Source organism: Zophobas morio, unplaced genomic scaffold (genome assembly GCF_036711695.1).
Source record: "Zophobas morio isolate AGI-343-1 ecotype UQ-CSIRO unplaced genomic scaffold, CSIRO_AGI_Zmor_V1 ptg000008l, whole genome shotgun sequence".
Lineage (NCBI taxonomy): Eukaryota > Metazoa > Arthropoda > Insecta > Coleoptera > Tenebrionidae > Zophobas > Zophobas morio.
The window spans coordinates 1,482,327-1,507,178 of NW_026972113.1; the positions used below are offsets into that span (position 1 = coordinate 1,482,327).

The 24,852-nt window shown below is 29.8% G+C and overlaps 1 protein-coding gene across 1 annotated transcript in view; it reads right to left on the minus strand.

Annotated features, from left to right (window-relative positions):
• Positions 1 to 723: 723 nt before the first annotated feature.
• The window catches only part of LOC135125001 (raf homolog serine/threonine-protein kinase Raf-like), a 30,993-nt gene continuing 6,864 nt past the window's right edge, over positions 724 to 24,852 (minus strand). The window contains exon 2 of the mRNA XM_064050259.1: positions 724 to 2,326. Coding sequence (XP_063906329.1) covers positions 992 to 2,326 — 1,335 coding nt within the window. The 3' untranslated portion in view covers positions 724 to 991. The remainder of the gene's footprint in view (positions 2,327 to 24,852) is intronic.

Here is a 24,852-nt window from a genome sequence, read left to right on the forward strand (position 1 = left end):
TTTTCGATTTTTTGATTAGCCATTTTTAGATTTTCGATTTTTACGATTTGTATTTTTCGATTTTCTGTTTTTTGCATTAGTGAATTTCAGTCTTTCCGACTTTTGATTTTGCGCATATTTGATTAATCAAATATTGTTGCTTACAAAAACTTCAAAACAACTACAATATTTCAAAGTATTCAGTTTTGCTATTCTTGATTTCTTCAATAAAATAAATTGAATCAGTCATTAACTTTTTTGAGACAGCCTGTATAACCAAATCTAAAAAATAATAATTCAGTGATAAATCACAAGTATTAAACTCATCATATTTTATACATTTAAGATAGGATTTATTCTGCAAAATTTTGAGGTGACGTCATACATTTTTTAGAGGGGATAAGCAAATATATTTTAATTAAAAATGTATCATGTTTATCATGATTTTAAAACATCTGCAAGATTTCAAAGTATTCGATTTTGCAAATTCAAAATTAAATTGCAAAATATTTTATAATTTTGATTTTTTTTCCAAAAATCTGGACGTTTCGGATAAAAACTCAACACGGAGTCATAAACTACATGTGTAGGACTATGTTACTGTATACAATTTAAAACCCATTTACTATGCATAAATTTGAAGTGACGTCATCACATTATTGGTGGGGATGATTAGACAAATTTAATAATTTTGCGACATTTATGAAAAAAATTTCAGGGTTAAGGTATAAATAAAGAAACCCAGACGACGATACAATATATTTACGACCCATGCATCGTCACAATAATAAAAGATGTTATTGTAGAACTAACACATAAGATCAGTAGAAACATTTTAAAGACTTTCTTTAATACGAAAACAACATCTGCATAGTTTAAATACTTGCAATAACTTAAAACATCTGAAGAATTCTACTAAAGTCCTAACTCTACGCAAACGCAATCACAATCAGAATCACGAAATTTCGCCAGACCCAACAAAAACCGAACGTTCCGAAACATCTCCAGCAAGTCAAACGGCCACTCCCGTCGACCCCGAATAAAAGAACGCAGAGGGACCAAAATTAACCGGGGTTTTGGGGCTAGCGCAAGTGAACAGAAAATCGTCCGACTGTCCCGTGTTGAAATTGGGCTCGGACGCCGACCTGCTGATCTTCGGCTGGTTCTTCAGCAGCGAGACCAGCGAGGCGTGGATCTGGGTGAACAAGGGCCTGTCGTCCCTCGTGAACTTGATGCAGTCTTCGATCAGCCTCCGCAGAGCCTTGGGCGCGTCGGAGCGCAGCTTGGTCAGGTCGGCCTTCAGATAGCCCCGACCCACCATGAACAGGATCTGGTCCTTGTTGTTGATGTGGGCGTACGGGAGCTGCATCGACAGCATCTCGAACATGACGATCCCGAAGGCGTACACGTCCGACTGGAAGCTGTACGGGTTCTGAAGCTCCATCCGGATGACCTCGGGCGCCATCCACAAGATCGAGCCCGTGGGCTGGCGCTGACACGAATCCGCGAAACGCGTCTTCGCCGCCGCCAGCCCGAAGTCCCCGATCTTCACCGTGAGGTTCTCGTGGAGGAAGATGTTGTTGGACTTGAGGTCCCTGTGGATGATGTTCTTCGCGTGGAGGTAGTCCATTCCCTGTGCCGTCTGGCGCGCGATCTCGATCAGCGTGATCAGCGCGAACTTCGTCTCGTGCACGTGGAGGTGCTTGTACAGGCTGGAGCCTTCGCACCACTGCGTCACGATGGCCAGCTGGGGCTTGCTCACGCACCCCATGAAGAGCAAAATGTTGACGTGGCGCGTCTTCCGCAGCACCGCCACTTCGTTCTTGAAGGCTTGCAGCTGCGCCAGCGACGGGATCTTCACGTTCAGGGTCTTGACGGCCACGGGCCCGTGCCAGTGCGCCTTGTACACCGTCCCGAAGGAGCCGGAGCCCACCCGGGGCCCCACGAGGATCTCCTCGGCCGAGATCTCCCAGTCTTCGATGCTCTCGCGGGGGCCCAGGATGGGTTTGCTTTCGTCGGCGGAGCGCGCGCGCGGCCGCCGGGGGTGCAGCGGGTCGGTGGGTGAGTTCTGGGTGCTGTTGAAGTGGTTCTGGGTGACAGAGTCGTGTTCGATGCTGGGCCGCGGGGGGAGAGGGAGCGGCTTGGAGCCGTCGTCCCCTGTGCCCTTGACGTTGTTCAAGCAGACATTAGGAGCCGAGTTGGATCGGTCATGGTGGGCGAGGGCGCGCACGGGCTGGTCTTCGCACTGGGGGATTGATTGGTTCACGCGAACGGGGTGGAAGATGCCGACGTTGGTGTCCGGAGATCTCGCGAGGAGAGCTCGGAAGTAGGCGTCGGTCATGCGAACCTGGAAAAGGCGGCGGTTTTTAACCAAGGCAAAAGGACCTCTGACACGCGGGGAAGTGGAGGAACAATGACATGCTGCGACTTCTAAACAAGCAAATACAACAACCATTGATTAAATACATATAGATAGACCCATGCTATTGTTTGGAGCGAACAGGCCAACGGCCGGCGAAAAGCTTGGACACCAATCACGCGCATAGGTAACACAAATCACACCAACAATACATTTAATAAATCTACCACTCGATAGAGGGCGACGAAAAAAATGTGTAAAAATCTCATAGTCAGCATTTAGATAATTTACAACGTTGCCAGATGAGTTTAACACAACTTTGCCGTTATTTCTATTCGATTAGATTTTATTTCGTTTAAAAGTTTCTGGTAAATAAATGGAATTATTACAATGAATAAACAATACAAACAAATTATTACTTGTTATTTTAAATACTTGTTAGTGTTGATGAAAACATAAATAGTTATTAAAGTTATTCTAAATAGCTCAAATTTTACAGCTGAGAAAATGTTCAAATCGAGTCACTTTTTCTGACATCGTCAGCAACCGGTGTTTGGTAAATGTTTTAATTTGTTTATTCGTGCAAATCAGCATCAAAAATGGTGTTTAAACACATAGTAACATTTTACAGGACTTGTTCTTTTTAGCTCAATTTTACCGGACTCCTTCGAATCCAGTAAAACGAGAAATTTGACACAGTATGAAGTAAAATAAATGTAATTAACACATTGGAAATTTTTTCTACGCTTTTGTGTGCTCGCTTTTGTTACTAATAATACAAAGGAAAATGCTTTTAAATGCGTTCTCTCAAAACTTACTATATTTTTTTAGAAAATTTATTAGACTAGAGACGGACAGATATATACTAAAGACAAAACATATGCACTCATATATATCTTAAAAAATTGGTCTAAAGAGTTTAGACAGTACTTCCCTCGCTGTCGGAAACTTGACGACTACATGCCTATTTTGCAAGGACACGTATATCAGTTGGGATAGTGTAGTGTAATACTAAGAATAAAATTATTATATTCTCAAATTTTCGGGAAAATGAATTGGGTCGTTTTGAATATTGATTTGTAATAATCAATAAAATAAAGAAACAATTTACTCACGTATACGTATCAGAGGCAACTGAAAATCGTGTATGTATAAACATTCTTAATTTAAGATGACAAGCGTAACAGCATACGTGAGAGTCAAACAGAGAAACTGTAAACAAAACGACCATCGGTTTTATTGCTTCGACTTCCGCTTATTATATAAAACATTGGGTTTTATTTTAATTCTTGACGGTGAAATTCACAATTGCTTGATTATAAACATGTCTATTTCACATTCGCGGAACCAAGTGAGCGCATAAAACAAATGCAGGTCTGTAATGTTAAAGTCGATGTAAATAAGCGTGCTACCCTTATGTTTCAACCGAGTTTTTCCTTTAACAAATTTTGTGTCTACCAAATTGGGTTGGTTGGGGTGTAATACTAATAATAAGTGTTGCCTTTAATTTAATCAATAAAATAAATTGACTTCATTAATTTTTTTGAACCACCTCTTAAGAAAATCTAAAAAATATGAATGGAATGATAAATCACAAGTACAAACTCATCATATTTTTTGCATTTTAGATAGGATTTATTCAGCAAAATTTAAGGCTGACGTCATCAATTTTTTTAGGAGGGATGAACAAATACATTTTGAACAAAAGTTTACCATGCTTATAATAACTTTAAAATATTCCCAAGATTTCAAAGCATTCGGTTTTGTAATTCCTGATTAAATCGATAAAATAAATTCACGCCTTCATTAATTTTTTTGAGTCACCCTGCATATGCAAATCCAAAAATATGAATGGAATGATAAATCACAAGTACAGACTCATCATATTTTGTACATTTTAGATACGATTTATTCGGCAAACTTTTGAGCTGACGTCATCAGTTTTTTGTAGAAGATAACCAAATATATTTTGACTAAAAATTTATTATGCTCTTTATAACCTTAAAACATCTGCAAGATTTCAAAGCATTCGGTTTTGTAGCTCCTGATTAAATCAATAAAATAAATTTACGCATTCATTAATTTTTTTGAGTCACCCTGTATATGCAAATCGAAAAAATTTGAATGGAATGATAAATCACAAGAAGAGACTCACCATATTTTGTACATTTTAGATAGGATTTATTCACCAAAATTTTGTGGTGACGTCATAAATTTTTTAGGGGGGACGACCAAATACGTTTTGATCAAAAATTTACCATGCTTATGATAATTTTAAAATATCTTCAAAATTTCGAAGCATTCGGTTTTGTAGTTCCTGAGTAAATCAGTAAAATAAATTTACGCTTTAATTTACTTTCTTGAATCACCCTGTATATGCAAATCCAAAAAATATGAATGGAGTGATAGATCACAAGTACAGACTGATCATATTTTGTACATTTTAGATATGATTTATTCGGCAAATTTTCGAGCTGACGTCATCAAGTTTTTGGAGGGGATAAGCAAATATATTTTGACTAAACATTTATTATGCTCTTTATAACCTTAAAACATCTGCAAGATGTCAGAGCATTCCGTTTTGTAGTTCCTGATTAAATCAATAAAATATATTTACGCATTCATTAATTTTTTTGAGTCACCCTGTATATGCAAATCCAAAAAATATGAATGGAGTGACAGATCACAAGTACAGACTCATCATATTTTGTACATTTTAGATATGATTTATTCGGCAAACTTTCGAGCTGACGTCATCAATTTTTTGGAGGGGATAAGCAAATATATTTTGACTAAAAATTTATTATGCTCTTTATAACCTTAAAACATCTGCAAGATTTCAAAGCATTCGGTTTTGTAGTTCCTGATTAAATCAATAAAATTAATTTACGCCTTCATTAATTTTTTTGAGTCACCCTGTATATGCAAATCCAAAAAATATGAATGGAGTGATAGATCACAAGTACAGACTCATCATATTTTGTACATTTCAGATATGATTTATTCCACAAACTTTTGAGCTGACGTCATCAAGTTTTTGGAGGGGATAAGCAAATATTTTTTGACTAAAGATTTATGATGCTCTTTATAGCCTTAAAACATCTGCAACATTTCAAAGCATTCTGGTTAGCAGATTAAAAATTAAATTTCAAAATGTTGTTTTATAATTTTGATTTTTTTTCCAAAAATCTGGACGTTTCGGGTGAAAAGTCGATTTAGAGTTGTAAACTACATGTGTAGGACTATGTTATTTTATACAATTGAAAACCCATTTACTATGTACAATTTTGAAGTGACGTCATCGCATTAGTGGTGGGGATGATTAGACAAATTTTGGTTAGCGTTTTACCATCTACATGATATTCTTAATATAAGTACAAAATTTCGCAACAATCGGTCCAGTACTTTCGGAGATTATCTGTCTAATAAAAATCCGGGACGGCAGACGGACAGACGGACGGACAGACAGACGGAAATGGGAGACCTATTTCTTCGTCTTCTAGGGGTCATGAAAGATCGAGAAAACGTAAAAGTAGAGAGTCGGCCGACGGACTCGATTACAATACTTCCTTTGCTTACGCTCGGGAAGTAATAAGACATTTTCTTTCACATTTTATGATGTAAATACAATTAAGTATATCGATAACTCGCTACTGAAAATTTATTGAAATATAATTTGTGTTAAAAAAAGATTTTTGTGGTTTTATGGTTTATTAACATAATTTACTTATTTAAATTAAATATTTTTAATACATAGCACAAGTTCTCGATATTCGTTATTTTTATTCCAAGTAATAATTGTGTTTCCTTTAGTTTTAACCAAGAAAATTTTTCGGTTATTATCTAACATACTTTTGTACATTAAGAAACTCCATTCCACGTCGCAGGACGATATTTAAATAAATAAAGAAGTCGTTTTTATGTGTTTTAAAATTCACTCTGATTTCCGAACTTTAGACTTTTTGGTGTTTCACTTCGGCACAAGAACTACTCGTATCTCAAAGAAAACAAACAGTGGAAAATGGAACAGCTTTAGAAACTATTCTTTTATTTGTTCTGTCTTGCAGCGAGAAAAGAATATAGCGTATTGTACCTATATTTCATAGTAAAATTGTCGATCCGGTTTAAAATTCTACCCACCTAATTAGGTAATTACGTTAACAAACTAAAATTTTCATTGAAGAGACAGACTGTTCTAGGAAACTTCACTAAATCTCTTTATTTACGAGCAATTCAAAGACCGCCGGTCTCACTGATATTTCTTACCTGGCTCCTACGAATGAAGCGAAAAATGCACAGATTGGAAATATAGGAAATGGGGTAGTATGCGTAATATGTCGTTAGACATTAAGTATTTTGCAAATAAAATTTATTTCATTGAAAACAGAAACATTAAAAAACATATCTGTACAAGTTTGGTATTGATATGGCCAATTGTTTAGAATATGCAAATATGCTTTTGTTCGTATTTACAATCATTACGAAACAGGTTATCAAAGAATCTATTTTCACAAGGCTGGACTTTCAAGCGGCAGAAGAGTTAAAAACCATAAATTTTCATTGAAGAAACAAACTCTTCCAAGAAAATTTACCAAATCTTTAAAACGGTATGATTTGCACGAATAAACAAATTAAAACATTTACCAAACACCGGTTGCTGACGATGTCAGAAAAAGTGACTCGATTTGGATTTTTTCTCAAAATAATAATTATTTTATCGAATAAAAAAATATGTTGACAGTATGAAATAAAATACATAACAACATACGTCCGGTAACTCTTCGCAGTACTCGTTTCGAAATTAAAGACTTGGCTACCTACTCGTCCTGAAACATCCCTCTCGTACTGGAAAATTTGAGCTATTTAGAATAACTTTAATAACTATTTATGTTTTCATCAACACTAACAAGTATTTAAAATAACAAGTAATAATTTGTTTGTATTGTTTATTCATTATAATAATTCCATTTATTTACCAGAAACTTTTAAACGAAATAAAATCTAATCGAATAGAAATAACGGCAAAGTTGTGTTAAACTCATCTGGCAACGTTGTAAATTATCTAAATGCTGACTATGAGATTTTACACATTTTTTTCGTCGCCCTCTATCGAGTGGTAGATTTATTAAATGTATTGTTGGTGTGATTTGTGTTACCTACGGCCGACTGTTGGTGCGCCATCTCTTGTTCGCCGGCCGTTGGCCTGTTCGCTCCAAACAATAGCATGGGTCTATCTATATGTATTTAATCAATGCAACAACATTCAGCAGTAACAAAAAATGTGACCATTTACCTAAGCATCTCTCATGTATCTGTAGTAATTAGATATTAATATAAAAATGTAAATAAACATATGGAACAAAGCTAACGTTATGTAGAGAGAAGTACAAACTGCAACAATTATTCATTATGAGATTTTAAATTACTATAAACCAATGAAACATTCTCCGTTGATGGCAACCGCAATAATACTTGGCCAACTTCATCTCAATAATATTCTGAATTTTTAAACATATATTTTCACAAATACACCACACCAACCTTACCTTGTCTCAACGAAGCAGAATAACTTACAAGCAAAACTAATTTAAAAATTCAGAATATCGCTTTGAACTTCAAAAATCGATGCTCAATGGAGAATGCAATATAGATAAATTTGAAAAAACTAAATTTGTCAAAGTACGAAATGCGAGGCAAATCATCGTTGCGATGCAACTAGTTCTTGCACGTTGGACGATGGTAAACTACTAAAAGATCGAAAATATTGCACTCGGGTGAAGCGCGCGGTCGTTGCCCTTTGGGAAGCATGCGTCGTGTTATAAAATATTGTATTAAATACAGGCGTGCTCCTTGCATTAAAAGCCACACTAATGTTATTTAAATAATGATAAAAAGGAATACGGTCCTGGACTTGTGGTTTATGGATTCGCATTGAATTTGTTTTCTAGACATCCAGATTTTTAGAGAAAAAATTTAAAATTGTTTAGTTATTCAATTCTTCGATTTTGAGGTTTCGATTTTTCGATTATTCAATTTCTCAATATTTCATTTTTTCAATTTTGTGATTTATAAATTTTTCGACATTGTGATTCTTCTCAGTTTTCAATTTTTCGGTGTTTCAATTTAAAAATTTGTTTTTCGATTTTTTATCAATTTTTAACTTTGCGATTTCGAGTTTCCAATTTTTCAATGTTTCGATTTTCCAATTTTGCGTCATTTCAGTTTTGGGGTTTTCTAATTTCTCAATTTTTTATGTTTCAGTTTCTATATTTTTTAGTTTAATTTTTAGATTTTGCGGTTCGTCGATAGTTCTATTTTCAAATTGCGCAAAAAACTAGGGACGTAAAAACGTCATTTTTCAATGTCCCAGTTTTTTAAATTTTGAATTTCTCAAGTTTTGGATGTTTCGTTTTCTTTGGCATCTCGGGCATTTCATGTTTTAAAATTTTTGAAATTTTCGATTTTTCAACACTTCAATTTTGGGGAGTTTTCAATTTTCGATGTTTCGACTGTTCGACATTTAGATTTTTCAATTTGTTTTATTTCTCAAAATCTTAATTTATCAATATTCCGATATTTCAATTTTTCGATTTATCAATTTTTCTTCGATTTTTCAATTTTTTGATATTTCAGTTTTGTGATTTATGAATTTTAGATTTTAAAATTTTTCCATTTCTCAGTTTTTCGATATGTATTTCAATTTTGGGATTTTCCAGTCAAATTATTTACGTTTTCGATTTTTCAATTTTTCCATTTCTCAATTTTTCGATATTTCAATTTTGGGATTTTTCAGTCTTTATTAAATTTTTCGATTTTTCAATTTTTGAATTTCTCAATTTTCAATTTTTCGATATTTCAGTGTTGGGATTTTTCAATTTATCGATTCTTCAAATTCTCGATTACTCGATTTCTCAATTTTCCGATATTTCAGTTTTTCGATTAATTATTTTTTTTATTTTCCCATTTTTCGATTTTTCAATTTTTCTTGGATTTTTTAATTTTTTGATATTTCAGTTTCGGGATTTTTAAATTTTAGTTTTTTCGGTGACTAGATTTTTCAATTTGAGATTTTTAAATTTTGCAAGTCTGCAATTTTTCTTGGAAATTTAAAATTTTTTGATACATATTTCAGTTTCGGGATTTTTAGATTTTTCAATTCTTTGATATTTCTATTTTTTAAATTTTTAAATATTAGATATTTCAGATGTTTCGATTTTCCGACTTCCGAGTTTTAAAATTTTCGATTTTAAATTTTTTCGATATTTAAGGTTTCCGATTTTTCAATTTTTCCATTTCTCAATTTTTCGATATTTCAATGTTGGGATTTTTCAGTTTTTATTAAATTTTTTGATTTTTCAATTTCTGAATTTCTCAATTTTCAATTTTTCGATATTTCAGTGTTGGGATTTTTCAATTTATCGATTCTTCAAATTCTCGATTACTCGATTTCTCAATTTTCCGATATTTCAGTTTTTCGATTAATTAATTTTTTATTTTCCCATTTTTCGATTTTTCAATTTTTCTTGGATTTTTTAATTTTTTGATATTTCAGTTTCGGGAATTTTTATATTTAATTTTTTCGGTGACTCGATTTTTCAATTTTTCTTCGATTTTTCTATTTTTTGACATTTTAGTTTTGTGATTTATAAGTTTTTCGATTTTTCAATTTTTCGATATTTTAACTTTTCAATTTTTAAAATTTTGGATTTTTTGATTTCTCGATTTTTCAATTTGAGATTTTTAAATTTTGCAAGTCTGCAGTTTTTCTTGGACTTTAAAATTTTTTGATACATATTTCAGTTTCGGGATTTTTAGATTTTTCAATTCTTTGATATTTCTATTTTTAAAATTTTTTCGATATTAAAGGTTTTTGATTTTTCAATTTTGCTGTTTCAGTTTTGGGATTTATATTTTTTTCAAATTGTCAATTTTTCTTCGATTGTTCCGATATTTCAGTTTTTCGATTCTTCAATTTTTGACGTTTCTAAATTTTGGATTAATCAATTTTCTTGTTTCCTCATTTCTCAATTTTTCACGTTTTCAATCTCTCGATTTCTCGATTTTTCAATTCTTCCGTTTTTCCACAATTTTTCAGATTTTTGATTTTTCAATTTTTAGGTTTTGTAAGTTTTTTTGAATTCTTTCATATTTCTGTTTCTAAATTTTTCGATTTCAACGTTTTTGAGTTTTCAATTATTCTATGTTTCAGTTTTGGGATTTATTATTTTTTCGAGTTTTTAATTTTTTGATATTAAAATTTTACATTTGTCGATATGTCGATTTTTCAATTCATCGATATTCCATTTTGCAATTTTTTAAATTCGTTTTTTCAATTTTTTGTTTGCCGGTTTTTCAAATTTAAAATTTTGGATTTTTTGATTTCTCGATTTTTCACTTTGAGATTTTTAAATTTTGCAAGTCTGCAATTTTTCTTGGATTTTTAAATTTTTTGATATAAATTCAGTTTCGGGATTTTTAGATTTTTAATTCTTTGATATTTTTATTTTTCAAATTTTTAAATATGTATTAGATATTTCAGATGTTTCGATTTTCGGACTTTTCGGTTTAAAAATTTTTCGATTTTAAATTTTTTCGATATTTAAGGTTTCTGATTATTCAATTTTCCTATGTTTCAGTTTTAGGATTCATAATTTTTTCGAATTTTCAATTTTTCTTCGATTGTTCAATTTTTCGATTCCTCGGTTTCTCAATTTTCCGATATTTCAGTTTTTAGATTTTTCAATTTTTGTCGTTTTCAATCTCTCGATTTCTCGACTTTTCAATTCTTCCGTTTTTCCACAGTTTTTCAGATTTCTGATTTTTCAATTTTTAGACTTTTTAAGTTTTTTTGAATTCTTTGATATTTCTGTTTCTAAATTTTTCGATTTCAACGTTTTTGGTTTTTCAATTTTTCTATGTTTCAGTTTTGGGATTTATTATTTTTTCGAGTTTTTAATTTTTTGATATTAAAATTTTACATTTGTCGATATGTCGATTTTTCAATTCATCGACATTTCTATTTTGCAATTTTTTAAATTTTTAAATTTTAAATTTTTTGGTTTTCAATTTTAAAAATTGGTTTTTTCAATTTTTGTTTGCCGGTTTTTCAATTTTTCGATTTCTCGGTTCTTCGATTTTTAGACTTTTCGAGTTATCGATATTTTAATTTTTCTATTTTAAAATTTTAGATGTTTCAATTGTTCAATTTTCCAATGTTTTGATTTCACGATATTTTGACTTCTCGGTTTTTGAATTTTTCGATTAGTCGATTTTCTTTATTTTAGATTTTTTTAATTTTCAACTTTTAGATTTTGGACCATTTTGATATCAGAATTTTTCGATTTTTCACATTTTGGATTTCCGAATTTTGCGTCATTTCAGTTTTGCGATTTTTCAATTTTCCGATTCTAAAATTTTCCATTTTTTTGACTAATTTCAATTTGTCTATTTTAAAATTTCAGATATTTTGATTTCTTTATTTTTTCAGTTTTTCGATATTTTAATTTTTCATTTTTAAAATTATAGATTTTTTGATTTCTCGATTTTTCAATTTTTTATACATATTTCAGCTTCGGGATTTTTAGATTTTTCAATTCTTTGATATTTCTATTTTTCAATTTTTCAAATTTTTAAATATTAGATATTTCAGATGTTTCGATTTTTCGACATCTCGGTTTAAAAATTTTTCGATTTTAAATTTTTTCGATATTTAAGGTTTTTGATTTTTCAATCTTTCTATGTTTCAGTTTTGGGATTAATAATTTTTTCGAATTTTCAATTTTTCTTGGATTGTTTAATTTTTCGATTCCTCGGTTTCTCAATTTTCCGATATTTCAGTTTTTCGATTTTTCAATTTTTGACATTTCTAAATTTTCGATTAATCAATTTCCTTGTTTTCTCATTTCTCAATTTTTCACGTTTTCAATCTCTCGATTTCTCGACTTTTCAATCCATCCATTTTTCCACAATTTTTCAGATTTTTCATTTTTCAATTTTTAGATTTTTAAAGTTTTTTTTTAATTCTTTGATATTTCTGTTTCTCAATTTTTCGATTTCAACGTTTTTGATTTTTCAATTTTTCGATATTAAGATTTTACATTTGTCGATATGTCGATTTTTCAATTCATCGACATTTCTATTTTGCAATTTTTCAAATTTTTAAATTTAAAATTTTTTGGTTATCAATTTTAAAAATTCGTTTTTTCGATTTTTTGTTTGCCGGTTTTTCAATTTTTCGATTATTTAATTTCTCGATTTTTTTTTTCGTTAACTTTTTAATTAAAAAAAGATTAAAATTTTTAATTTTGGATTTCTCGGTTCTTCGATTTTTAGACTTTTCGGGTTTTCGATTTTGAAATTTTCCAATTTTTAAATTTTGGATTTTTCGATTTATCGATATTTTAATTTTTCTTTTTTCAAATTTTAGATGTTTCAATTGTTCAATTTTCCAATGTTTTGATTTCACGATGTTTTGACATCTCGGTTTTTGAATTTTTCGATTAGTCGATTTTCTTTATTTTCGATTTTTTTAATTTTCAACTTTTAGATTTTGGGCCGTTTTGATTTCTGAATTTTTCGATTTCTCGATTCTTCGATTTTTAGACTTTTCGGGTTTTCGAATTTCCAATTTTTCGATTTTTCACATTTTGGATTTCCGAATTTTGCGTCATTTCAGTTTTGCGATTTTTCAATTTTCCGATTCTAAAATTTTCCATTTTTTTTTGACTAATTTCAATTTTTCTATTTTAAAATTTTAGATGTTTTGATTTCTTAATTTTTTCAGTTTTTCGATATTTTAATTTTTCATTTTTAAAATTACGGATTTTTTGATTTCTCGATTTTTCAATTTTTTATACATATTTCAGCTTCGGGATTTTTAGATTTTTCAATTCTTTGATATTTCTATTTTTCAATTTTTCAAATTTTTAAATATTAGATATTTCAGATGTTTCGACTTTCCGACTTCTCGGTTTAAAAATTTTTCGATTTTAAATTTTTTCGATATTTAAGGTTTTTGATTTTTCAATTTTCCTATGTTTCAGTTTTAGGATTCATAATTTTTTCGAATTTTCAATTTTTCTCCGATTGTTCAATTTTTCGATTCCTCGGTTTCTCAATTTTCCGATATTTCAGTTTTTCGATTTTTCAATTTTTGACGTTTTCAATCTCTCGATTTCTCGACTTTTCAATTCTTCCGTTTTTCCACAATTTTTCAGATTTCTGATTTTTCAATTTTTAGACTTTTTAAATTTTTTTCAATTCTTTGATATTTCTGTTTCTCAATTTTTCGATTTCAACGTTTTTGATTTTTCAATTTTTCCATGTTTCAGTTTTGGGATTTATTATTTTTTCGAGTTTTTAATTTTTTGATATTAAAATTTTACATTTGTCGATATGTCGATTTTTCAATTCATCGACATTTCTATTTTGCAATTTTTTAAATTTTTAAATTTTAAATTTTTTGGTTTTCAATTTTAAAAATTCGTTTTTTCGATTTTTTGTTTGCCGGTTTTTCAATTTTTCGATTATTTAATTTATCGATTTTTTTTCTTAAACTAAAAATTTTTATTTTTTCGATTTCTCGGTTCTTCGATTTTTAGACTTTTCGGATTTTCGATTTTGAAATTTTTCAATTTTTAAAATTTTGGATTGTATGATTTCTCGATTTTTCAATTTGAGATTTTTAAATTTTGCAAATCTGCAATTTTTCTTGGATTTTTAAATTTTTTGAGATATATTTCAGTTTCGGGATTTTTAGATGTTTCAATTCTTTGATATTTTTATTTTTCAAATTTTTAAATATGTATTAGATATTTCAGATGTTTCGATTTTCCGACTTTTCGGTTTAAAAATTTTTCGATTTGAAATTTTTTCGATATTTAAGGTTTTTGATTTTTCAATTTTTCTTCAATTGTTCAATTTTTCGATTCCTCGGTTTCTCAATTTTCCGATATTTCAGTTTTTCAATTTTTCAATTTTTGACGTTTTCAATCTCTCGATTTCTCGACTTTTCAATTCTTCCGTTTTTCCACAATTTTTCATATTTCTGATTTTTCAATTTTTAGACTTTTTAAGTTTTTTGCATTCTTTGATATTTCTGTTTCTAAATTTTTCGATTTCAACGTTTTTGAGTTTTCAATTTTTCTATGTTTCAGTTTTGGGATTTATTTTTTCGAGTTTTTGATATTAAAAATTTTACATTTGTCGATATGTCGATTCTTAAATTCATCGACATTTCTATTTTGCAATTTTTCAAATTTTTAAATTTAAAATTTTTTGGTTTTCAATTTTAAAAATTCGTTTTTTCGATTTTTTGTTTGCCGGTTTTTCAGTTTTTCGATTATTTAATTTCTCGATTTTTTTTTCTTTAACTTAAAATTTTTAATTTTTCGATTTTTCGGTTCTTCGATTTTTAGACTTTTCGGGTTTTCGATTTTGAAATTTTCCAATTTTTTAAATTTTGGATTTTTGGAGTTATCGATATTTTAATTTTTCTATTTCAAAATTTTAGATGTTTCAATTGTTCAATTTTCCAATGTTTTGACTTCACGATATTTTGACTTCTCGGTTTTTGAATTTTTCGATTAGTCGATTTTCTTTATTTTAGATTTTTTTTAATTTTCAACTTTTAGATTTTGGGCCGTTTTGATTTCTGAATTTTTCGATTTTTCACTTTTTGGATTTGCCAATTTTGCGTCATTTAAGTTTTGGGATTTTTCAATTTTCCGATTCTAAAATTTTCCAATTTTTTTGGCTAATTTCAATTTTTCTATTTTCCTAATTTGACATCATTTCAGTTTTGGAATTTCCTAATTTCTCGATTTTTCAACGTTTCAATTTTGGGAATTTTTGTTCGATCTTTGGATTTTTTCAATTTTTCGAAAAACATCATTTTTTCCTGTTTTATCAATAACCTTCGACCAAATTTTTTTGCAAAAGTTGTGAATATTAATTACACTACTGAATATGTCAAAAATGAACCCATGCCACTTTTATTGTTTATTTTAATTTTCATTTCAACAAGATGGGACCACAGCGCAGTCGCCCACAACATTTCGACAACCAAAAAATTTCAACCGTCTCAATTTAGATTACCACAAACGTAATTTAAACATTAGTACATTGTTTGTTTAACCTGTCTACACAGCAACAAACACTCAAATAAATTAACCTCGGGGCCCCGCAACATCATAAACAAAATCTCGTCAACAAGTGACGCAAATGCACGTTGTTTTCTACTTACCGCTCAAAAATAAAACGGTAACATTAGACGTTGCCTATTAACTCCAAAAAAAAAAAAGAAACGCCAGGCAGCGAGCGAACAATTTGAATAACAACTGCTTCATTAAATGGAAACTCAATAATCGCGTCTCGAAAAACACTCATTAAAATTAAGCAGTCGTAGACAGTCATAAACAGATTAAATAAAATTATTACGCACATCTGTCTGTATCATTTAGCATGGAAACGTGATCGAGATAACCGATTCGTGTGATTCAGTTGCAACGTTGGTTGCCTAAATTTGGCCATGACGAGTCACACTTTGCATGTTTCGGAGTTGTTTTGCCAAGGAAGTGGTTATCTGTGTGACGCAATTGTTATAAACAATGCGGAGATTTAATTAGTTTGAGAGTGCTTGGGTGTTGTTAAAATCGATGCGAAATTTTATTTATTGGGTGCAAACTGAGTTCGTCGCATTATGTTATCAAAAATTATCTAAGAAAATTAACTAATTCATGTAAAAGTTTAATTTAGCCCCGCCCACCCACCCGTTTTTTCATTTTTTTTCTTCAGAAATAAATGTTATAACAAAAAATTTACGATTAACGCTTTTTTTAACAACCTACGTTCTATTATTCTCATTTTACAAAAGAATATATAATTCACCCGCCCACCCACCCCACTTCCATTTCAGTGAATCATTTTATCTAGTCCGAATAAACGGTGGATTTCACTTGAAGACAGATAAAATCGTGTGTGGGCGGAGCTAGTATCTGCTGAGATAAGGTTGATTTGGTAAATCACATATCTTCTAAAAAAAGGGTGGGTGGGCGGGGCTAAAACTTGGTTAGCGGGGCAAATTTTGAGTTGACGTCATCAATTTTTGGGGGAAATAAACAGATATATTTTGATTAAGACTTTACCGTGCGTGAATAACTTTAAAACGTCTGCAAGATTTCAAGGTATTCAATTTTGCTGATTATTTCTTGATTTATTCAATAAAATAAATTGACTGATTCATTAATTTTTTTGTCACCTTGTATGAGAAAATTTTAGACAGGATTTATTCGGCAAAATTTTGAGATAACATTATCAATTTTAAATTTTAGAATATTGAGTTTTTTGATTTTTCGATCTTTCGGTTTTGGAGTTTTAGGTTTTTCAATTTTTCGATTTTTCATTTTTCAATTTTTCGATGTTCCTGTTTTGGGATTTTTCAGTTTTTCGAGTTTTCAATTTCCCGATTTTGTCATTTCAGTTCTGGAATTTTCCAATTTCTCCATTTGTCAGTTTTTTTGTTTCTTCAATTTTCGAAGTTTTTAAATCTTGGATTTTTCGATTTTTCCGTTTTTAGATTTTTCAATTTTTCGATATTTTAATTTTTCAATTTTGATGTTCCGATTTCCCGATTTTTTGTTTTTCCAATTTTTCGATTTCCCAATTTTGTTCTTCAGTTCTGGATTTTCCAATTTCTCGATTTCGAAGTTTTTCGATTCTTCAATTCCGAAGTTTTTAAATTTTAGATGTTTAAATTTTTAAATTTTTCGATCAGTATTTTGATTTTTCCATTTTTAAAATTTTAGACTTTTTGGTTTTCGATAGTTCTATTTTTTAATTTTTTGATTTCCCAAATTTTACGTCATTTCTATTTTGGAATTTTCCCATTTCTCAATTTTTCAATGTTTCGATTCTTCAACTTTTCAATTTTAAAAATTTTTCGATTTCTGTCGGTTTTTAGAATTCACAAATTTTTGCTGTTTTAATTTTTTTGTTTTTATTTTTCAGATGTTCCAATCTTCGATAGTTTTTTTCAATTTTCTGATTTTTTAAATTTTACATTTTTCAACATTTTGATTTTTCAATTTTTCAGTTTTCCGATGTTTCGATTTTTCGGTTTTTAAATTTTTCATTTTTTTCATTTCAAATTTTAAAATTTTTCTATTTTTAACTTTTCGATTTTGGGCTATTTTGATATCTCATTTTCCATATCATTTCGTATCGATTTCTGGATGTTTCAATATTTCAATTTTTCGATGTTTCGACATTTCGATTTCCCAATTTTGTTATTTCAATTTGGGAATTTTCCAATTTCTCCATTCCTCAGTGTTTTGATTCTGCAAGTTTTTAAATCTTGTGTTTTTCGATTTCTCGGTTTTCGGCATATCGATATTTTAATTTTTCAATTTTTAAAATTTTAGATTTTTCTATTTCTTGAACTTTCGATTTTTGAGTTTTTCTAATTTTTGATTTTTCGACTTCGACTTTTCGATTATTCAATTTTTATTTTTCGATGTTTCAGTTTTAGAATTTTTTTATTTTTAAATTTCAATTTCGATTTCTCTCACGGTTTTTAGACTTCCCAAATTTTTGCTGTTTTTATATTTCAAATGTTACAATTTCCCTATTTTTCAGTTTTATAAATTCTAGATTTCCCAGTTCGTCGATAGTTCTATTTTTCAATTTTTTAAATTCCAGATTTTTCAGTTCTGCGATAGTTCTAATTTTCAATTTTTAAATATTTTGAATCTTACATTTTTCGATTTTTAAATTTTAGAAAGTTCAGTTTTTCGATGTTTCGATTGCTCGATTTTTCGATTTCCCAATTTTGTAATTTCAGTTTTGGAATTTTCCAATTTCTCCATTTGTCAGTTTTTTTGATTCTTCAATTTTCGAAGTTCTTAAATCTTGGATTTTTCGATTTTTCCGTATTTAGATTTTTCAATTTTTCTAATTTTCGATTTTCCGATTATTCGATTTTTCATTTTTTGATATCTTAATGTTTCAATTTCTCGATTTTTCAATTCTTCGAGACATTTAAATTTTTCAATTTTCAAATTTTAGAATTTTCAGTTTTTTGATGTTTCGATTGCTCGATCTTTCGATTTTTGAATTTTCGGATTTTGAATTTTTCGATTTTAAAAATATTTCTTTCTTCGATTTCTCGATATTCAATTTTCCAATTTTTCGATTTCCCAATTTTGTTACTTCAGTTCTGGATTTTCCAATTTCTCGATTTTTCAATGTTTCGATTCTTCAATTTTCCAATTTTAAATTTTTTTAGATTTCTCGGTCGGTTTTTAGAATTCACAAATTTTTGCTGTTTTAATTTTTTTGTTTTTATTTTTCAGACGTTTCAATTTTCGAGTTTTTTTTTCAATTTTCTGATTTTTTAAATTTTACATTTTTCTATTTCTTGACAACTCGGGTTTTCGGGGTATTTAAAATTTTTCAACTTTTCGATTTTTGGATTTCTCGATTTTTCATTTTTTTATATTTCAAATTTTAAAATTTTTCTATTTTTAACTTTTCGATTTTGGGCTATTTTGATATCTCATTTTCCATATCATTTCGTATCGATTTCTGGATGTTTCAATATTTCAATTTTTCGATGTTTCGACATTTCGATTTCCCAATTTTGATATTTTAGTTTTGGAATTTTCCAATTTCTCCATTCCTCAGTGTTTTGATTCTTCAAGTTTTTAAATCTTGTGTTTTTCGATTTCTCGGTTTTCAGATTTTTCGACTTTTCGGCATATCGATATTTTAATTTTTCAATTTTTAAAATTTTAGATTTTTCGACTTCGACTTTTCGATTATTCAATTTTTATTACTTCCCGAGCGTAAGCAAAGGAAGTATTGTAATCGAGTCCGTCGGCCGACTCTCTACTTTTACGTTTTCTCGATCTTTCATGACCCCTAGAAGACGAAGAAATAGGTCTCCCATTTCCGTCTGTCTGTCCGTCTGTCCGTCTGTCCGTCTGTCCGTCTGTCCGTCTGTTGTCACGGATTTTTATTAGACAGATAATCTCCGAAAGTACTCGACCGATTGTTGTGAAATTTTGTACTTATATTAAGAATATCATGTAGATGGTAAAACGCTAACCAAAATTTGTCGAATCATCCCCACCACTAAAGCGATGACGTCACTTCAAAATTGTACATAGTAAATGGGTTTTCAATTGTATAAAATAACATAGTCCTACACATGTAGTTTACAACTCTGAATCGACTTTTCACCCGAAACGTCCAGATTTTTGGAAAAAAAATCAAAATTATAAAACAACATTTTGAAATTTAATTTTTAATCTGCTAACCAGAATGCTTTGAAATGTTGCAGATGTTTTAAGGCTATAAAGAGCATCATAAATCTTTAGTCAAAAAATATTTGCTTATCCCCTCCAAAAACTTGATGACGTCAGCTCAAAAGTTTGTGGAATAAATCGTATCTAAAATGTACAAAATATGATGAGTCTGTACTTGTGAACTATCACTCCATTAATATTTTTTGGATTTGCATATACAGGGTGACTCAAAAAAATTAATGAATGCGTAAATATATTTTATTGATTTAAACAGGAACTACAAAACCGAATGCTCTGAAATCTTGCAGATGTTTTAAGGTCATAAAGAGCATAATAAATGTTCAGTCAAAATATATTTGCTTATCCCCTCCAAAAACTTGATGACGTCAGCTCGAAAGTTTGCCGAATAAATCATATCTAAAATGTACAAAATATGATGAGCCTGTACTTGTCATTTATCACTCCATTCATATTTTTTGGATTTGCATATACAGAGTGACTCAAAAAAATTAATGAATGCGTAAATTTATTTTATTGATTTAATCAGGAACTACAAAACCGAATGCTTTGAAATCTTGCAGATGTTTTAAGGTTATAAAGAGCATAATAAATTTTTAGTCAAAATATATTTGGTTATCTTCTACAAAAAACTGATGACGTCAGCTCAAAAGTTTTCCGAATAAATCGTATCTAAAATGTACAAAATATGATGAGTCTGTACTTGTGATTTATCATTCCATTCATATTTTTGGATTTGCATATGCAGGGTGACTCAAAAAAATTAATGAAGGCGTGAATTTATTTTATCGATTTAATCAGGAATTACAAAACCGAATGCTTTGAAATCTTGGGAATATTTTAAAGTTATTATAAGCATGGTAAACTTTTGTTCAAAATGTTATTGTTCATCCCTCCTAAAAAAATTGGTCTAAAGAGTTTAGACAGTACTTCCCTCGCTGTCGGAAACTTGACGACTGCATGCCTATTGTGTTTTTTTTCTCATTACATTTTTGTAGTGGGAATTTAAAAAAAAATTGCGATGACGTCATCAACATTTTTGCAAGGACACGTATATCAGTTGGGATAGATGTAGTGCAATACTAAGAATAAAATTATTATATTCTCAAATTTTCGGGAAAATGAATTGGGCCGTTTGAATATTGATTTGTAATAATCAATAAAATAACGAAACAATTTACTCACGTATACCTACGTATCAGAGGCAACTAAAAATCGTGTATGTATAAACAATGTTAATTTAAGATGACAGGCGTAACAGCATACGTGAGAGCCAAACACAGAAACTGTAAACAAAACGACCGTCGGTTTTATTGCTTCGACTTCCGCTTATTATATAAAACATTGGGTTTTATTTTAATTCTTGACGGTGAAATTCACAATTGGTTGATTATAAACATGTCTATTTCGCATTCGCGGAATTAAGTGAACGCATAAAACAAATGCAGGTCTGTAATGTTAAAGTCGATGTAAATAAGCGTGCTACCCTTATGTTTCAACCGAGTTTTTCCTTTAACAAATTTTGTGTCTACCAAATTGGGTTGGTTGGGGTGTAATACTAATAATAAGTGTTGCCTTTAATTTAATCAATAAAATAAATTGACTTCATTAATTTTTTTGAACCACCTCTTAAGAAAATCTAAAAAATATGAATGGAATGATAAATCACAAGTACAAACTCATCATATTTTTTGCATTTTAGATAGGATTTATTCAGCAAAATTTAAGGGTGACGTCATCAATTTTTTTAGGAGGGATGAACAATAACATTTTGAACAAAAGTTTACCATGCTTATAATAATTTTAAAATATTCCCAAGATTTCAAAGCATTCGGTTTTGTAATTCCTGATTAAATCGATAAAATAAATTCACGCCTTCATTAATTTTTTTGAGTCACCCTGCATATGCAAATCCAAAAATATGAATGGAATGATAAATCACAAGTACAGACTCATCATATTTTGTACATTTTAGATACGATTTATTCGGAAAACTTTTGAGCTGACGTCATCAGTTTTTTGTAGAAGATAACCAAATATATTTTGACTAAAAATTTATTATGCTCTTTATAACCTTAAAACATCTGCAAGATTTCAAAGCATTCGGTTTTGTAGTTCCTGATTAAATCAATAAAATAAATTTACGCATTCATTAATTTTTTTGAGTCACTCTGTATATGCAAATCCAAAAAATATGAATGGAGTGATAAATGACAAGTACAGGCTCATCATATTTTGTACATTTTAGATATGATTTATTCGGCAAACTTTCGAGCTGACGTCATCAAGTTTTTGGAGGGGATAAGCAAATATATTTTGACTGAACATTTATTATGCTCTTTATGACCTTAAAACATCTGCAAGATTTCAGAGCATTCGGTTTTGTAGTTCCTGTTTAAATCAATAAAATATATTTACGCATTCATTAATTTTTTTGAGTCACCCTGTATATGCAAATCCAAAAAATATTAATGGAGTGATAGTTCACAAGTACAGACTCATCATATTTTGTACATTTTAGATACGATTTATTCCACAAACTTTTGAGCTGACGTCATCAAGTTTTTGGAGGGGATAAGCAAATATTTTTTGACTAAAGATTTATGATGCTCTTTATAGCCTTAAAACATCTGCAACATTTCAAAGCATTCTGGTTAGCAGATTAAAAATTAAATTTCAAAATGTTGTTTTATAATTTTGATTTTTTTTCCAAAAATCTGGACGTTTCGGGTGAAAAGTCGATTCAGAGTTGTAAACTACATGTGTAGGACTATGTTATTTTATACAATTGAAAACCCATTTACTATGTACAATTTTGAAGTGACGTCATCGCTTTAGTGGTGGGGATGATTCGACAAATTTTGGTTAGCGTTTTACCATCTACATGATATTCTTAATATAAGTACAAAATTTCACAACAATCGGTCGAGTACTTTCGGAGATTATCTGTCTAATAAAAATCCGTGACAACAGACGGACAGACGGACAGACGGACAGACGGACAGACGGACAGACAGACGGAAATGGGAGACCTATTTCTTCGTCTTCTAAGGGTCATGAAAGATCGAGAAAACGTAAAAGTAGAGAGTCGGCCGACGGACTCGATTACAATACTTCCTTTGCTTACGCTCGGGAAGTAAAAATTGATGACGTCACCCTTAAATTTTGCTGAATAAATCCTATCTAAAATGCAAAAAATATGATGAGTTTGTACTTGTGATTTATCATTCCATTCATATTTTTTAGATTTTCTTAAGAGGTGGTTCAAAAAAATTAATGAAGTCAATTTATTTTATTGATTAAATTAAAGGCAACACTTATTATTAGTATTACACCCCAACCAACCCAATTTGGTAGACACAAAATTTGTTAAAGGAAAAACTCGGTTGAAACATAAGGGTAGCACGCTTATTTACATCGACTTTAACATTACAGACCTGCATTTGTTTTATGCGTTCACTTAATTCCGCGAATGCGAAATAGACATGTTTATAATCAACCAATTGTGAATTTCACCGTCAAGAATTAAAATAAAACCCAATGTTTTATATAATAAGCGGAAGTCGAAGCAATAAAACCGACGGTCGTTTTGTTTACAGTTTCTGTGTTTGGCTCTCACGTATGCTGTTACGCCTGTCATCTTAAATTAACATTGTTTATACATACACGATTTTTAGTTGCCTCTGATACGTAGGTATACGTGAGTAAATTGTTTCGTTATTTTATTGATTATTACAAATCAATATTCAAACGGCCCAATTCATTTTCCCGAAAATTTGAGAATATAATAATTTTATTCTTAGTATTGCACTACATCTATCCCAACTGATATACGTGTCCTTGCAAAAATGTTGATGACGTCATCGCAATTTTTTTTTAAATTCCCACTACAAAAATGTAATGAGAAAAAAAACACAATAGGCATGCAGTCGTCAAGTTTCCGACAGCGAGGGAAGTACTGTCTAAACTCTTTAGACCAATTTTTTTTCGATGTTTCAGTTTTGGAATTTTTTAATTTTTAAATTTTAGAATTTTCAGTTTTTTGATGTTTCGATTGCCCGATCTATCGAATTTTCGGTTTTTCAATTTTTCGATTTCCCAATTTTGTTACTTCGGTTTTGGATTTTCCAATTTCTCGATTTCGAAGTTTTTTGATTCTTCAATTTCAGTCTTTATATTTTTGATATTTTAATTTTAAAATTTTTCGATTTCCCCAATTTTACGTCACTTTTGTTTTGGAATTTTACAATTTCTCAATCTTTCGATTCTTCAATTTTCCAATTTTTAAAATTCTTCGATTTCTCTCTCGGTTTTTAGACTTCCCAAATTTTTGCTGTTTTAATTTTTCTGTTTTTATATTTCAAATGTTTCAATTTCCCTATTTTTCAGTTTTATAAATTCTAGATTTCTCAGTTCGTCGATAGTTCTATTTTTCGATTTTTTAAATTCCAGATTTTTCAGTTCTGCGATAGTTCTATTTTTCAATTTTTAAATTTTTTGAATCTTACATTTTTCGATTTTTAAATTTTAGAATGTTCAGTTTTTCGATGTTTCAGTTTTATAAATTCTAGATTTCTCAGTTCGTCGATAGTTCTATTTTCCAATTTTTTAAATTCCAGATTTTTCAGTTCTGCGATAGTTCTATTTTTCAATTTTTAAATTTTTTGAATCTTACATTTTTCGATTTTTAAATTTTAGAAAGTTTAGTTTTTCGATGTTTCGATTGCTCGATCTTTCGATTTTTCGGTTTTTCAATTTTTCGATTTTTTTTAATTTCAAATTTTAAAATTTTTCTATTTTTCTATTTTTAACTTTTCGATTTTGGGCTATTTTGATATCTCATTTTCCATATCATTTCGTATCGATTTCTGGATGTTTCAATATTTCAATTTTTCGATGTATCAACATTTCGATTTCCCAATTTTGTTATTTCAGTATTGGAATTTTCCAATTTCTCCATTCCTCTGTTTTTTTGATTCTTCAAGTTTTTAAATCTTGTGTTTTTCGATTTCTCGGTTTTTCGACTTTTCGGCATATCGATATTTTAATTTTTCAATTTTTAAAATGTTAGATTTTTCTGTCTTGATTTTTAAATTTTTTGATGTTTCGATTTTCCGATCTTTCGATTTTTTGATTTTTCGATTATTCAATTTTTATTTTTCGATGTTTCAGTTCTGGAATTTTTCAATTTTT